Source organism: Labrus mixtus, chromosome 14 (genome assembly GCF_963584025.1).
Source record: "Labrus mixtus chromosome 14, fLabMix1.1, whole genome shotgun sequence".
NCBI classification, from domain to species: Eukaryota; Metazoa; Chordata; class Actinopteri; order Labriformes; family Labridae; genus Labrus; species Labrus mixtus.
Genome location: NC_083625.1, coordinates 15,025,522 through 15,041,690, shown reverse-complemented (window position 1 = coordinate 15,041,690; position 16,169 = coordinate 15,025,522). Strand labels below are relative to the sequence as shown.

At 39.4% G+C, this 16,169-nt stretch overlaps 1 protein-coding gene across 1 annotated transcript; it reads left to right on the top strand.

Moving 5' to 3' along the window:
• The first annotated feature begins 3,536 nt into the window (after positions 1–3,536).
• LOC132988109 (clathrin interactor 1-like) lies at positions 3,537–14,550 on the top strand. Its single transcript, XM_061055259.1, has 12 exons — positions 3,537–3,762; positions 6,840–6,944; positions 7,179–7,275; positions 7,919–8,027; positions 8,278–8,493; positions 9,240–9,408; positions 10,087–10,303; positions 10,393–10,474; positions 10,605–10,682; positions 10,864–11,186; positions 11,785–11,968; positions 12,508–14,550. Exons 1-12 carry the CDS (start codon positions 3,722–3,724, stop codon positions 12,912–12,914), a joined length of 2,028 nt encoding a protein of 675 aa, XP_060911242.1. The 5' UTR covers positions 3,537–3,721; the 3' UTR covers positions 12,915–14,550.
• The last annotated feature ends 1,619 nt before the right edge of the window (positions 14,551–16,169 follow it).

The window sequence follows — 16,169 nt, the reverse complement described above, 5'->3', positions numbered from 1 at the left end:
AGCACAAGCAACAGTAGAGTCCTCCCCGTCACTCATGAGGTTTAAATGTCTTTAGTCTATATCCAGATCGTCTTGAGGAGACTGAGAGCACTAATGCAAAATGTGCAAAATATATAAAGTTCCTGGGACTAAAGAATATAGGTTCCTGTACTCTTCTGACCGATCTAGGAAGGAAATTGACCTAAAATAGAATAAGAATACACCAGTGTTTTAGTCTATGAAGACCATCCAACAGCCGCATACAGCACATAGTGATGAAAATAGTGAAGAACCTCAAAGCTCTTTAATACACAATGGAGGAAATTGTTGCCATTTGATTACGTTCAATAGAATATTTGTAAAAACCATTGCATTACTACTGGAGCAAAATTGGAGAACAAGCCACCTAAAAAACATCTTTTTCCATTTTAATGGAGAGAGTCACTTAATTGGCTGTCATACTGTTTCTGTGTTATGTGATTTTTTTCTACCTCAAATTGTTATCAGTATCAGCCTAAAACACCATAAGTCATCTTTTAGGTTATTTTTTTACACGATATTAAGACATTAAAACACAGGAAATATATATATATAATATATTAATATAATATTAATTTAATTAGCTATCCTGACATTTAAGAAATGACTCTAGTTCCACAAATTCAAACCTAGGACTTGATAACTGAATTACTACTTCGCTAATAATTTAGATCATTAATCATAAGAAAACAACAAATTTAGTGATAATACAGATTCAGTAAGAAAGTTAATAAAAATATTTTCAAACCTTTGTGAGACCAAGGATACACTCCCTTAATGAAAGTCTGAAAACAAAAAATAAACAATTCAACGTTTTACCACATAGACCATCACACTGTCAGAGACACGTCTTAACTCTGTTCTTAAGTTCTTATTTCTTCTGGACCAGATTGCAGACCTAGATATCTTTGCCACCTCATCAATAATACAAGCTGTGGTTGACTCAGCGCATGAGCCAAGATTGCATTAACCCATGAGATGCTTGAAAACTAACTGATGAGACACACAGGACACTGTGGTTTTGGTGCCTTTCTGAGTCCCTGAAACTGCTCCTGACACACAAGTCATTTATCAATTTACCAGTTAAGTGATGTTGAATGCCTTGTATTCTCACTGTTGATTTGTTAGTTCGGTATAGCCTACTTAAGCCAGAAGGTCAAACATATGTAGGTTCCAGCTTTTTTGGGGGGGATGTTCTATCATTGGAAAGGGCCACTAAAGATGAACAGGAAAGATAGTAGTAAGGGAATGAATGAAATCAAGAAAAGGGCCTCAAGTTCAAGTCAAGTAATAGGACCCTGCTCCACCAAGTGAGCTACCAGGACCACTCGTAGCTGTTCCTGGTAAAAAAAAAAAAAAGAAAGAAAGAATTGTGACTATTTATCTCAATGAGCTCAATACTGCTGGCCTTGGATATCAAACCAGGAACCTTCTCTATACAGTGCTTAATACGGTTTCACCATGCTGCAGCTGGATTACATGTTCTTGATTTGAAATTGTATAGACTAAATTATTTAGTATATGTTATCTGTACTCAGTGGCCAAACAAACACTCCTCCCTTCAGATCTTTTCGCCACAGGAAGGAGAAGCTCCAGTTGACTTCAAAACTAGTAGATTTAAATGTGGATAGCAGAGCCAAACTGCTGTGCCTTAAATTAAAAGGCGTTCAATGAAATTCTCAACATACCCTCACCTTCAGTGGAGAGAGTTTTACTCTGTTGGCAGCCAAAAAGCAACACCAATTTACTGCAGACCCTTATCGACTACAGAGAGAAAGAGAGGGTCCTGCAGGCAACACATTTTTTTTCACAAAACCTGCTAAAAAAAATGTATGTTTTTATGTTAAACATAAGTCTTAATTAATTCAGAGATACAGTGCCAGGCAGTTACTCAGACTGTAGAACTTGGGTTCCAGACTTGGTCCCTGTGTAGGCCAATGTCTTGAACTTGATGTGGTAGCTGGAGAGGTGCCAGTTCACTTCCTGAGCACAGCCCCTGGGTCCTTGAGCATGGCACTTGACAGCTCACTGTGTGGGCAGCCCCCTCACTCACTCTGACATCTCTTTATAAGTGCATGTCAACAGGATCCTGTTTGTGCATCTGTGTGTATTTCAGCCTGTGTGTGTAGCACGTCTTAATAATGGACTGTAAAATGGAATCTCTCTTGCAGGATTAATAATGATATTTTTTTCTGATCTGATAGATTGTCAGTATCACAAACACCTTAAATTACTCCCATCCATCAGCATTAAACTTAACCTACTTCTTAATTCCTGTTGAACTTGTTTCGTTAAATCGGAGAGTGTCATTAGCACACAATAGCATGGTTCTCTCAGAGCATGAGGCTTAGTTGGTTTACATTGAAAATAAACTGGTACATGCACCCTCTAAAGGAATAATTCAAATTTTCAGGCTCAATGATTCCAAATTTATTAGAATGGATTAGATGGGACGTAAGGTAATAAAAACCTTGCAGAGACAAATTTTTCAGCGAGGAACAATTGACAAGGTGACTTTGCCAAATGTTTCTTAGTGCAGTGCTATGGTGGATTAATGTTTGGTCTTTGTAAAGAGAGTCTACACCTGCTCTTTTTGTAACGTGTCTTGAGATAGCATTTGTTTTGTATTGGAGCCATACAAATAAAGATTGATTGATATCTTAGACTTTTAAAACAAGCAGGGCTTGCCCTCAACCTGTTATAGCCTAATTAAGCAGGAACAGTAGACAATAGAATCTATTTTGTTGAGGATATCTTCTTTAAAAAAAAATAGATTACTCTATTCCTGCTTTATTAGAGCTTCACCTTTTCTGGAAAACATTGCAAAAATGAATTAGGCCTACCCAAAGTCCTCTATTATGATGTTAAATGAAGAAGAGAGACGGAATCCAAATTTAAGCAAATTTAAGAAGAGAACTTCTCCTTTCGATGTTACCTAAAAGTGTTGGACAAAAATTTGTATCCATTCATTATGAAACAGTTATTGAGGCTGTATCAGTCCACATATTGCTGAGTCGGCCTACGTCTCTTTACTGAAAGATCCTGATGCTTTGACGGCTGGCCTCAGTATTTTCAACCATCAGCCCTGCCCTTGAGCAAGACACAATCTTCCTACACATCTTTAGGATGTGGGGCGGCAGTAGCTCAGTCTGTAGGGACCTGGGTTGGGAATCGGAGAATCGCCGGCTCAAATCCCGGCATGGACCAAGTCCAGAAATTGGCCTGGTAACTGGAGGGCCCCCCGAGCACCGTGGGCCCACCCCGAGACCCCCCCACCAGCGCATGTCCATAGGATCCTGTCTGTGCATGTGTGTGTATTTCGGCCTATGTTTGTGTAGCATGTTCAATAGACAGAGTGTAAAAACGAAATTCCAATCAATAAAGTATAAATTAAATTATTATCTAACATTAAACTCAATCACAGTCATTGCCAGTGTCTTTCTGCGTCATTTCGCTCTGACACAAACCCTGGTTCAATAAGCGCGCGAGTGCACATTTCAGCGTTTTAGTGACGTAGACAGCGAACGACGTTTCCGTAGCAACTAGGGCCGATCCGTTAACCGCAGCGGCCACTGTATGCTGTACTATAAGGTCTTATCGAGGAGTAGGGGGGATTGTCGTCGGTAACCGGACACCAGCTCTGTCCTGTTTGGCACAGAGACGACCCAGTACCGAGGCGGGGAGCCCGCAGTTCCGTGCGGAGATGCTGAATATGTGGAAAGTCAGAGAGCTGGTGGACAAAGCGTGAGTATGGAGGCGCGGATGGAGCTGATGGTTCCAGTCAAACCGATAAGGGGCTGCCAAGCTAACCGGCTAGCATGAGCTAGGCGGCTGTAGCCGGGCAGCATCAGCAGCTTTTATCGCTGACAGAGGAGAGGATACGGGCCGTGACGTCACGGAGATAGCCCCTCAGCTGGTAGCTCCGACTAGCTGGCTAGCTGCCAATCTTCATCCTAGTAGCATTAAATGATTTTTTTTTGCAACGCCGTCATCCATTTCACAGCTTCTCACAATGGTGTGCATAAAACAGGGGAAACTCAGTATTACACACAGCATATTTATTTTTTTACTGGCTCTAGAACGCAAGCTATCCAGTTAGCTAATTCCGCTAGCATTGTTGAGCTCAGGTTTGCTCTGTGCACCGTTCCTCTAAGTACTGCTAGAGAATCACGCCCTGTCCATTCATGGACTCGCACCATGCATTCACAACACTATATCCTAGTTAGAAAAGCGAAGATGTAAGGATGCCATCTAAGTGGCAAGATACATGTATGTGGGTGCTGAATTTCCCACCTATTAGCCGCAGTTCATTTCTCTAGTGTAGCTCCGCTGTGATGAGGCCCACGCCTCCATGGTCCCGACCAGTTAAGACAACAAAGCTTGAAACCCAGACAGATCACACTGTAGTAGCCACTGCTGGTGAACCCAACTACTAGGCCTACATGGTGTTGTTTGTTGGTGCACAAGAACATGCATGCACATCTGTGTGCCTATTGCAATATCATATAATGATTTTAATATATTCTGTCCTGTCTGTTGCAAGAGGTAGACTGAGTTTACACCCAAAATATTTGGTGGATAAACTGTGGCAAAAAGACCAATTATCGGTACATACATACAACAGAATAATTTGAGATAACTAGTGTATGCTTGTTATTTAATAATTAACTATATTTAATTTGGGATTTCGATAAATTCTCCTATAATTCACAACTCAATGTTGCTCGCTTTGAATTGCACCGATGAAACCATGAAGTCCCATGAAGTCCAAAAGAATCCTTGGCGCAAAGGATATTAAATTGTGCAGAGATCAGAGCATTTGTACAATCCTACCATCATAATAACATAAGACTGGTTTGCAGTGATTATAAATGATGCAAGATCCACTAAACAATGTGTTAAGATTCTTACAAGTGAGTTAGGTAAAGTTGAAGTGAGTGGACAACATATGAGTTGGGCAAAAAAGGACATTTAACTTGAACAGTTGAGTAAAAGCACAATAATTTTATACGTTGTTTTTTTAAATCTTAGTTTTACTCAATCCATCATTTGATATCTTTTCTCCTGTAATTCACAACTCAATGTTGCTCGCGGCATCTTTGAATTGTACCGATGAAACCATGAAGTCCCAAAAAGTAAACAAAAAAATCCTTGGCGCAAAGGATATTAAATTGTGCGCACAAGATTTTTTTTGTTGTTTACTTTTTGAGACTTCAGGGACTCTGTGGAATTGAAAACTTCACTGTATCTGTTGTTTTTTCATAAACTTTTATAAGTTGATGGGATAGGGAAAAAAATGCTGACTGTACAGTGAAAAGACGAGTATAGTTTGTTTGATTAGATAGAAGACTATATTCAAAGTGGATTTCTCACTTTGTCTGTTTGCTAACTGTTTGAGACCCTGCATTTTCTGCAACAGCGCTCTTGCTTTTACTGCAGATAAAGAGTCATACTATTATAGAGCTCAGTGTTTCCAGATCTCGCTAGCGAACCAAGCAACCAGGTAGAAACCTTACCTACCACAAAGTGTAAGAAACTACACACATGATCACAATACATATGATTTATTTTTGCATTGCGACTGACAATATTTGCAAGGGGCTTAACAGAAAAACAAGCCCAAAGTTGCTTATAACAAGCGGACTTGGCAACACTGGTAGTGGTAGAGCTCTTGCTGTCTTCTATACTGACAATAACAGTGTTTCCTGCAAGAGGTCTCTAAAGCAAGCCGTGTGGTTAAACAGCTGTAACATACAGGAAAAACACAGCAGCAGAGAACCACAAATATCCAGTCAGGAAGCAGACATTTCTCATAGGGAGATTTGTTTTGTGTTTATCTCACTGTCTTCCTGTAGTGGTAATATCTGACTGTAACACAAATAAGAAACATTAGGACAGGACGACATTCACCACAAGATTGGCTGGCTGATATGTGGGTTTAATACAATTGTATGCAACATACTACAGAATGAATTTGACATAGATATATATTGAAAGTAGAATGAAATAAATTGAAGCCTAAAATGAATTAGAATGAAAGTTGCCACATCATCAGGCACAAGTATTTGTGGCATGCACTCTACTGTTTACGCTTGTTTTCATTATTAGTTGTTGACACTGTTAAAAACAGTACAGGATATTCTCCTATCACATTTCCAACCTAAGATCAGATGACATACTGTAAACTTTAATGTCCCCAAAGACCAATGTGTCTTGTCCTCTGTCTGGCAGTTGAATAAGAGATTTAAAAATAATATATAAAACAAAAAGATAGAAACGATAGCAGCAGCAATCCCAAGATGTTTATACAGTTCATCCAGCTCAAATCATTTTAATGTACAAACAAAGCGTTGGCGAGCTAAACTCTGAAACTCCTCAAAGACAATTATAGCAAAAATGTCAGCACTCACAATAAAGTTTTAAACTTTTTAGGATAAAGATAAACATCAGCTGAATAAAGCAAATGCGTTTCAGTCCGAGGCTTTCATCAGCGGTGCAAATAACTTTCATGCACATGCTTCCCTTTGCCTTATTTTCTGTGGTGTCCCCAACAGAACAGAATATTTTGTTACATCATTTGCTGCCTGAACCTTTGCACACATTCATTTCTGACCTCAGCAGAGCAGTGGATATAGGACTTAAAGAAATATATATTTTATTCACAAGGGAGCTGAGATTCTCCTTGTCTTACCACATTTTCATAGTTTGTATGATACATGCATGGATAAAGCTATTTATTTGCTACAGTTAGCATGTGCTTAATTTGACCTATTCATGTTTAATTTGTAATTGATAAAGGAAATGTATGTTTGTGTCAACAGCACCAATGTGGTTATGAATTACTCAGAGATTGAGTCCAAGGTGAGGGAGGCCACCAATGATGACCCCTGGGGACCCTCTGGACAACTGATGGGAGAAATAGCCAAGTATGTGTTTAGTATATGGTAATGTGAATGCAGTCAGTAATTACTATGAAGAAGATAAACATTTTTGTCATTACACACATGCACACAAAGTGTTTGATTAAGGAGAATAAGTCTGGGCTTTGTCTTGAAAATTAGTTTGTCCCTGTCCGCTTGAGCTGATTTTGCTCTGGCATTCTGGATGGGTTTCCCCAGCTCTGTAATATTTAAGATTTAAGATTTTGTGTGTGTGTGTAGATCTACCTTTATGTATGAGCAGTTTCCAGAGGTGATGAACATGCTGTGGACCAGGATGCTGAAAGACAACAAGAAGAACTGGAGACGGGTCTACAAGGTATGGTTATGCTCTGATTGGTAGGTTGCCCCCTGAAAGTAAAGATTCTCATCAGTTGATGAGATTTTTTCAAGAAAATCTTCTGCACTATTTTTAGCTTTGTCATTGTACTAGGAGAATGCACCTCAAATGCACCAGCATGGCACGCTGTGCGCTAAAATGCATCCAGATGACGTGATGTAATAGAAGAGAAGAAGGGTTATAGAATTGTTCTTATTAAGGCTGACTCTGACTCTTTGTGCCTGTATGATTGAATATGTAAGTTACAATGAATTTGAAGCAGAGAAGGAATTTGATTGTTCATTGAAGTTCCAACTGTTTTCCTGGTTCCCCCCTTAATACTCCCTGAGTCCTGTATAATTTGTGCAGAGATCAGAGCATTTGTACAATCCTACCATCATAATAACATAAGACTGGTTTGCAGTGATTATGAATTATGCAAGATCCACTAAACAATGTGTTAAGATTCTTACAAGTGAGTTAGGTAAAGTTGAAGTGAGTTGACAATATATGAGTTGGGCAAAAAAGGACATTTAACTTGAACAGTTGAGTAAAAGCACAATAATTTTATACGTTTTTATTTTTAATCTTAGTTTTACTCAATCCATCATTTGATATCTTTGTATGTCTCCCACTCTGTAAGGCTTTACTGCTGCTGGCCTATCTAATCAGGAATGGGTCTGAAAGAGTGGTCACCAGTGCCAGAGAACACATATACGACCTGAGATCTCTAGAAAACTACAATCTTATTGGTGAGTCTCTCAATGAGAAGTAGCTACTGCTTCATTGGATGACCATTTTCTTCCCATTCTTCTTTATATCTTTGTAAAATTTTAGGCGTAAGAAAATCACATCATATTATATTAGAAAGATCCCCAATTATCTGAAACAGAGATTTGATGGGGGCATAAATATGTTAAGCTCAGTAAAATATAAAACTTGTCTTTTTGATTGTGATCTATAGATTTACATATTTTTTTGTGCATATGTGTGTTTGTTTAGATGAGAATGGTAAGGATCAGGGTATCAATGTACGTCAGAAGGTGAAGGAGATGGTGGAGTTTGTCCAGGATGATGACAGACTGAGAGAGGAGAGGAAGAAAGCCAAGAAGAACAAAGATAAATACATTGGAGTCTCCTCTGACAGTATGGGAGGTGGTGGAGGAGGAGTAGGAGGAGGAGGAGGAGGAGGAGGAAGCGGAGGAAGCATTAAGAACTGTAAGTTATTCACTACATCTCTATCTGTAGCCCCAAAATTTTAAAGTATTACAATGATAATACGTGCCATGTACAGAGACTGTAGTCTGAAGAATTGCTGTTTGATATGGTTATAAATTCTTTGATTTGATTTTGAACTGTTAATTAGACATTTTATAGACCCAAAAATCGGGGGGCGTTATTTGCAGAAATTTAAGCCTGTTTAAATTTTACTTTCAGTGTCTTAAAATATTGTAGGCTGTTTAGAGCACCATAGCACTGTACAGCTGAAATAACAGAGAAAACTACTTGATTGAGAGACTTATGCTACGTTCACATCGCACAGCAAGAAAAAGTGACCTTATTCCAATTTGTTTGGTATGTGACTGTATGACAGTTTGAACAGAACAAGGCACATGAAATTTGATCTTTTCATATCAGATTTAGGCCACTTTATGTTGTCCTAAATCAGAGACAGGTCTGGTCTTGTGCATCAGTTCTGCCTATCATGAAATAATCCCTCTTCACAATGTTCTGAGTGTGACGCAACACAGTGGGAATAGTGTTGTTGTTCTTTTGTGTGGGGTCAGTTCAGGACAGTGACCAGTTCACACGTGGGTCTGAGGCAGGTCACATTATAACAGTAATGTGAACAGACGAACAAAATAATCGGTCCTGAGCCAAAAATGTGAATTGAGCTTTAAGGCTTGCAGTCCGGACGTAACTCTAATGTCAACCTCTTTGTCTTTCTGTCTCTTTCCTATTAGCTACTGAGTTAGATAGAAGCAAGTGGGATGAGGACTGGGACAAGAGTAGAGGAGCTTTCCCTTTCAGCGAGAAGCTCGGAGAGATCAGTGACAAGATAGGCAGCACCATCGACGACACAATTAACAAGTTCAGAAAGAAGGAACGAGACGACTCACCAGACAGAATTAGGTAACCATACACACAAACACACATTATCTGTAAGTGTGACATTGTCATGTGCACATGTACATGTTTTATACATTTACTTTTTTGTTTTTAAATGGTCCCTACACATTTTCTTGATTATGGTAGCACTATGAGCACTGCTACGGTAGCACCGCTACTTTACTAAAACTTAGTCTTTCAACAACAAAAACTTCAAAGACAAAAAAACACTACTTGCTTTTTAGTCTTCATGCAAATTTCAAGTGAAAATAGAAAACGTCTAAAAAACAAAAACTTAACAATTTTTCCCAAAAACAAAAGATTTTTGCAAGTTTATCAGGATTTTTTTTTTTTTTTTAAATCTTCAAGGACCCATTTCTGTTGGACAGCAAGGACCAGCTGTTCAGTCATTTGATCTGCCATGTGAGGTAGAAGTTTTCTAGGTGAAAAGGCTTTTATATTGTAAATGTTTAGGGAAGTCCTCTTCAATTTGTTTCCTCATGCTATACTAAAAAACAAAAACACGATTATGTTATCAAGACTATTGTCATGTATTTGAAATCTTTAAATCACTCAGTCATGATTCAGTCTTGAAATAGGCATTACACAATCAAACCCACACAGACATACAAAAACTGCAAAGCAATCAGTAGCAAACTCTCCTGAGTGCTTTCATTTTACATAGTTTTCTTGTTGCCATAGTGACAATGAGGAGGACAGAGCATCAAGAAATGGAAGGCAGGAAACCCTTGAATTTAAAGATGAGGAAGAAACCGTCACAACAAAGAGCATCCAGATCACACAAGCAACAGAAACAACTACCACCACGACACGCAAACGTAGCGGAGCAACAAGCAGCAAGACCCTTGACCTGGGTGCTGCAGCCCACTACACCGGAGACAAGAGCCCAGAGGAGAAGGTTCTTACACAAACCCTTCATGCTGTTCCATATACAGTATATGCCCCAGAATCATTGTTTAATCACTGTGTCTCTACCTCTGTCTTTAGTCTTCAGTCAGACAATCCTCAAGTAGTGGTCTAGCTGACCTGCTAGTCATCGACCCTTCATCTAATCAGGGCACTGCAACAGGTAACACATTTTTGTTCACACACAAAGATATAGAGAGGATGGAAAACAATGTTGGCTGGTGACCTACGCGTAGGGTAGGCTCCAAGTCTTTTGCTGTTTGAATGAAAACATGTATGTGTCTTTCTTCCAGGTGGCAGTTCAGACCTCATTGGCGGCTTTGCTGACTTCTCCTCACCTGCAGCCTCCGCCAGCCTCCCAACCACCACTGGTAAACCTCTTCTTTCAGCTTCTGCTGTACTAAACTGACGCCATGTTTAATGTTTTTTTTTACTATATGTAGGAAGATGTATTTAGATTTTGAGGCCCAGTGGTAGACTTTGTCAGTTCATCTCAGATGCCAAAATGAGTGTTAGTCACAACTATATATATCATTGCTCTTTTATGGTCAGCTGCTGCATCATCCAATGGAAATGGAGAATTTGGAGACTGGAGTGCATTCTCAACCAATCAGCCAGCCTCATCCAGCTCTGGTCCCTCCCATCAGGTCAATGACTTGTTTGGCAGCGTCCAGTCACCTTCCGCCCCAACCTCTAATCCTGCTCTTGTCCCACCTTCTGCGGAGCTTTTTGACCTGATGGGCGGAGTTAACCACCAGCTAACCAATCAACATACAACATTGAGTGCCTCTCAGAGCATGACTTTCTCTCTGGGAGGGACGACGCCAGGAGCTTCTGTTGTTATGCCCACCATGCCCCTTTCTCGCTCTCAACAGGTAGGTAAGGCACACATCAAACGAAGGCCTCATGAAATAATTAGTGTGTATTACAACGCCTGCTCAATAGTCTAAATTGAATACAAATTCTGAAAGGTGATGACATGCCACTTATAGATAGATAGATAGGAACTGCGATTCCACAACAGGTCCTAATGAAATTCTGTTGTCATTATGTTTTTGTACTTACACATTGTATTCGCGATGTCATAATATTGGTGTCCCAGTGTGTGGTTTGACATTGCATGAGAAGCACAGCGTGTAAACACACACTCAGAAATGCACACACACAGCGCTGTACCACACTGCTGGCTCTGATGTTACACATTGCAAGCGTCTTCCCCCCATTCAATCTCTGTCAATACCTCCGATGGTGGATCAGGTGCAGAATGACTTTACCCCACCATGCGTAATACATTGAAGAAGAGGCGTAACAAGTGGGCAAATATCCCACCTTGAACTGACAATATGTAAGCGCTAAGAGACACTGCAATGCTGCCAACTCACTCACAAATTGTTTGTTTTTATTGAGATCCTATCTGGGTAACTGAAGACTGTAGTATTTGTTCAAGTATAAAATATTTGTTAACCATTTCAGAGTTTGGGAGGCATGACATCCCAGGAGCCTTTAGGACAACAGCAGAAGGTCGGCGTTGGAGGTCAAGGATCATTGGGGTCGACTTGGTCTGACCCCTCCGTCAACATCAGCCTGGACTTCTTATCAGCGGGTCTCAACCCTACTAAGACACCTCCCACACTCAACAACATCATCCAGCAACAAGGTAACATTTTCAAACTGTGACTCAATTTCTTTTCCATTTTGGAAAGCACGTTTGTTAGAAGTAATCAAAAGGAAATTATCACCCTGTGGACACATCCTGGTTCATATAAGAAATGCTTGCTTGTCTTTTTATGAGCAGGAGAACCAAGATTTATCAGTCATTAAAGCCCTTACTGAAAACTTTATAACCTCATCTGACTATATTAACAATCAACATTGAAATATATTGATGCAAAACGTAGCAAAAACAAAAAATGTCCTTTTTCAACTGCTTATAAAGGCCCAGATCACGTATGGTGCATTAACAGTTTCATGTTAAGTCATGACAGTTTAATGGGAATTCAAATTGAGTAACAAAGTGATTAGGTGGACAAGCCAATGTCAATAAACATTTTAAAAGTGAAATGTTAGGATGACACTGATCAGTTTGATTAACTGACAAAAAATACTAACCTATCACACAATGTAAGACTTTTTAAATAATTACCTGTAGTAAAACAGAGTGTATTAACTGTTTCCTGTCCAAATGTGTCTATCCAGGTGTGCCTGCTGTCAACCTGATAGCCCAGAACTTTGGAGGGCTGAACCTCAGCTCCCCACCCCATGTAACACCCATCAGACCACCAACAAATCCCATGATGGCAGGCAATGCCATGGCAATGGGCATGCCAACTTCCATGACAACTGGCATGCCTGCTTCATTGGCAGCTAGTATGCCCTCTTCAATGAACACGGGGACCATTGGGATGGGAGGAATTCCTGTAAACCAAGGCATGATGGGAATGAACATGAGCATGAATATGGGCATGGCTGCTCCAGTGATGATGGGTGGTATGGCTGGCGTGGGAGTTCCAGGAGTGGGGATGGGCCTTGCACACTCAATCACCCCATCTGTTGTTCCACCCAAACAAGATGCCTTTGCTAACTTTGGCAGTTTTGGGAAATGAAGAAGTGCAACTAAGTGTGTGTGAGAATGTGAGTGTGCATGACTGGCATTAAGAGAGGACCACAGGAGGACTGCTTTACTTGAAAGACAAGCTTGCATGTATCAGTCTCTGCTTCCTCTCTTTGACAAGCTGGCACTTGTGATTATTCACCATCAAAGTATGTTGATATGAAGGGAGAGTCAGGGTAAAGTGCCCATTGGTGCCCCTCAACCAACTGTTATTTGATGTGTGAAATGATGATGTCACAGAGAGGACACCCCAAAAGCAGGGAGGTGTCAACCTTGAGTCATTACTGCCCTATGGGGAAACAATCTTTACCAGTTTTTTTTATAAAGACAGCAAATTACCCCCTCCCCCCACAAACTGAAGTTTTCCTCTAACTGCACAGAGAATCCAATCTGCTAGGTTGACTCAAATAAACATGGCATCTGCTGCCTTAATTCATCATTGTAGCCTGAGATATCACATTTTATACAAAAGAATATATCCCAAAATTAAAGCCATGCCATGATTGGCATCTGTTACTTTCTCTCACTCCTTGTGCCAACAGTATGATACTAACAGTCTCTCCAGCAGAGGGCAGGATGGGTGTAGACTTTGTGGGAGGACTTCTTGAGCCATACCAGTGTAAAAATATCATATTACAACCGCTCCCTCTTTTTCCCTCCTGTCTTTTTCATCAGGCCTCTGAAAGTTCACACTTACTCAGTTTGATGATGTTTACACATTGTTTTGAGTGAAGCATTTAACTTCTAAGAACAAAAGGTCCCTCACATACTGTTGTGCTCTTTATTTTACAAAAATCTGATTTTATTACCGGTAAATTGAGACTTGGAATCTTCTTAACAATTTCATTTTTCTCAGATTAAAGCCTGGTGAAAGGTCAGTAAATGTTTCATTTAGAGAACTATTTACAGATTATTTATCTTTTTAAGACCCTATCTGAATTGTGTCATTTTTTAAAATAGCTGTTAAAGAACACTTGATGGTTAAGGAGCCAAATTAGCATTGCTTTCTGACACACATCTATCATGTTAATTATACTTGGCACACAGATATGGATGGAGGGAAATAATCTTTTTTGAAGAGTATTTTTAAACAGGCTGTGGGAAGGGGAAAACATTTGCCTAACATCCACATGCTACTTATTCTCCCCCTACCCCCCATTATAAAAAAACAAGTGTTACATTTCACATAAAATGCTTGAATTGGATGATTTTTCCTGAGTTCAAATGATTCCTATGGCTAGCTGAGACTATTATAAAGGATGTTGGGGTCTAGAGTAAAGTGTGTGTACGAAAAGAGTGTATGACTGTGTGAGACTTTGTGTGGGTATAGTTTTCTCTGTTTGATGTGCAAACACAGCTAAGCAGAGCCTCTTGTCATTTTCTGAGGCCCTGAACTCCAAATGACCAAATCTTTATTTTGTTACTCTCAGATAAATGATTCCATAGCAATTTGTTCAATATTTTATTAGGTTACCTGTAAGGTTATGTTCATATAGCAGAGAGCTACTAAAAACATAATTCAGTAGACAGGAATCATGCATTTGTTTCTTTTTTGGAACACCTCGTTTTATTTGATTTTACGCTATATTTTCTGTACTTCATTCAATATTAAATTAACTTATAACATTTATGACCCTGTTTTCTTTCTTCATGATCTGGCTGATATCTGCATACAGCATGAACAGGCCCATTGTGGCAGCCAACAGGTAACTAAGAAGAGGCAATATTCTGTAGGCTAATTAAAAAATAACACTTCAATTTATTAGCCTAATTCCAGTTGTAGACCCAATGGATAATAATATTTATTTTGTTGAAAAACATTTCTACAATGAAGAAAACTCAACAATATCCCAGCAGTTTTATTCCAAGCAGCAAATAACTATTTTCTGTCATAAATGCCTATTTTGCTTAACACATAAAGGCTGAGTAGCTAGCTGGGAATAGAACACCGACTTTCAATGTCCCAAAACATTCACTGTTGTCTAGGCAACGGTCAGTTTAATTTTTAATTGTGCATATTTTTAAAATAACACCAAACCTATCCAATATAGACATGCCAATGGACGGTTTAGCTGAAATTAGAAAACTAGAAGCGTATCTTTTTAGCAGATATAGGCCTACAGAGCAGCGCTCAAAGACGCCCTCCTCTCACTTTTTTCATAACATGGACCGGACCTGGAATCGCGGCGACATAAACTACTTGGCCTCGACTGGAGCAGGTCATGAGTTTCGAGACGGAAAGCTACCATTTTCAAACCAACCACCACCTCAGCATGATGTGCCAAAGGACGTGAGAAGCAGGGGTTGTGGCGGGGATTGGGTTCGGTCAGAAACTGCCCCTTTGAACCCCAAGCAGGTGGGTGAAGCAGGTGAAGTTCCCCTCCAGGTAAAAAAGAGGCTGGATTCTCAACAGGCGTCTACATGTAGAGAGCTTCTGAACCAAGATTCAGTCCATCCTATCCTGACCTCAGCCAGCAGTGATAAAGATGCTGGTCGGGTTACCAGTTTCACCATCCCACCACCGGAGGAAGGTAGGCATAATAATGTTATCATAGTTACTCTTTGTGTGATCGCTGTGGGGCATGTACGGAGGCAGAAAATAAATGGTTGTTCTTGGTCAGAGTGGGGATTTAAAAATGTTTTTTTTTTCATCATTAACATTTAAATTATGCTGTAGGTACTAGATGGCCTATAGGCCTATGAATTCAGATTTTTCATAGCAAAATGAGAGACATATAGACAGAGTCAAAGCCCTGATTTGCAGGCTATGTAAAACATGAGATAGTGTCGGTATTTTAACATTAGACAGGTTATAGTTGGAAAAAAATGATGATATTTTGGTATCATTTTGGAGTAGTGGTCCTATCCTCATAAGGATTAAAGTTTGGACTAGTTTTAGGCCTTTCTGTTTTTTCCCTAATGTGAGGCTACTTTTCCTTTCTACTAGGCTATATTTCATTTTTCTTTTCTTAGGGGATATGTGTTTCCTTGCAGACAGCATTGGTTGATTTAGCTATATATAGCCTACATAACTCTTAAATAACTAATCTTTGTTTCCAAACTATATCTTCAACTACAATTTTAGCTGATTAAAATATAGGCCATATTGAGCACAAAATTCTGCAGATTAACTGGATGCTAACCATTATATGTATTTTTTTAGTTGATTTTTTTTTTTTTTTTTTTTTAATCTTACCTTAAACATTCATAAAGCAATGTTTATCTAATCGATCAATAATACTGAATG

Bases quoted from the DNA above. Each gene is read 5' to 3' on its own strand.
- LOC132988109 (XM_061055259.1), top strand. From the start codon at position 3,722: ATGCTGAATATGTGGAAAGTCAGAGAGCTGGTGGACAAAGC. The intron at 10,475-10,604 runs GTAACACATTTT...TCTTTCTTCCAG, and splicing joins TAATCAGGGCACTGCAACAG to GTGGCAGTTCAGACCTCATT. The intron at 11,187-11,784 runs GTAGGTAAGGCA...TAACCATTTCAG, and splicing joins CCCTTTCTCGCTCTCAACAG to AGTTTGGGAGGCATGACATC.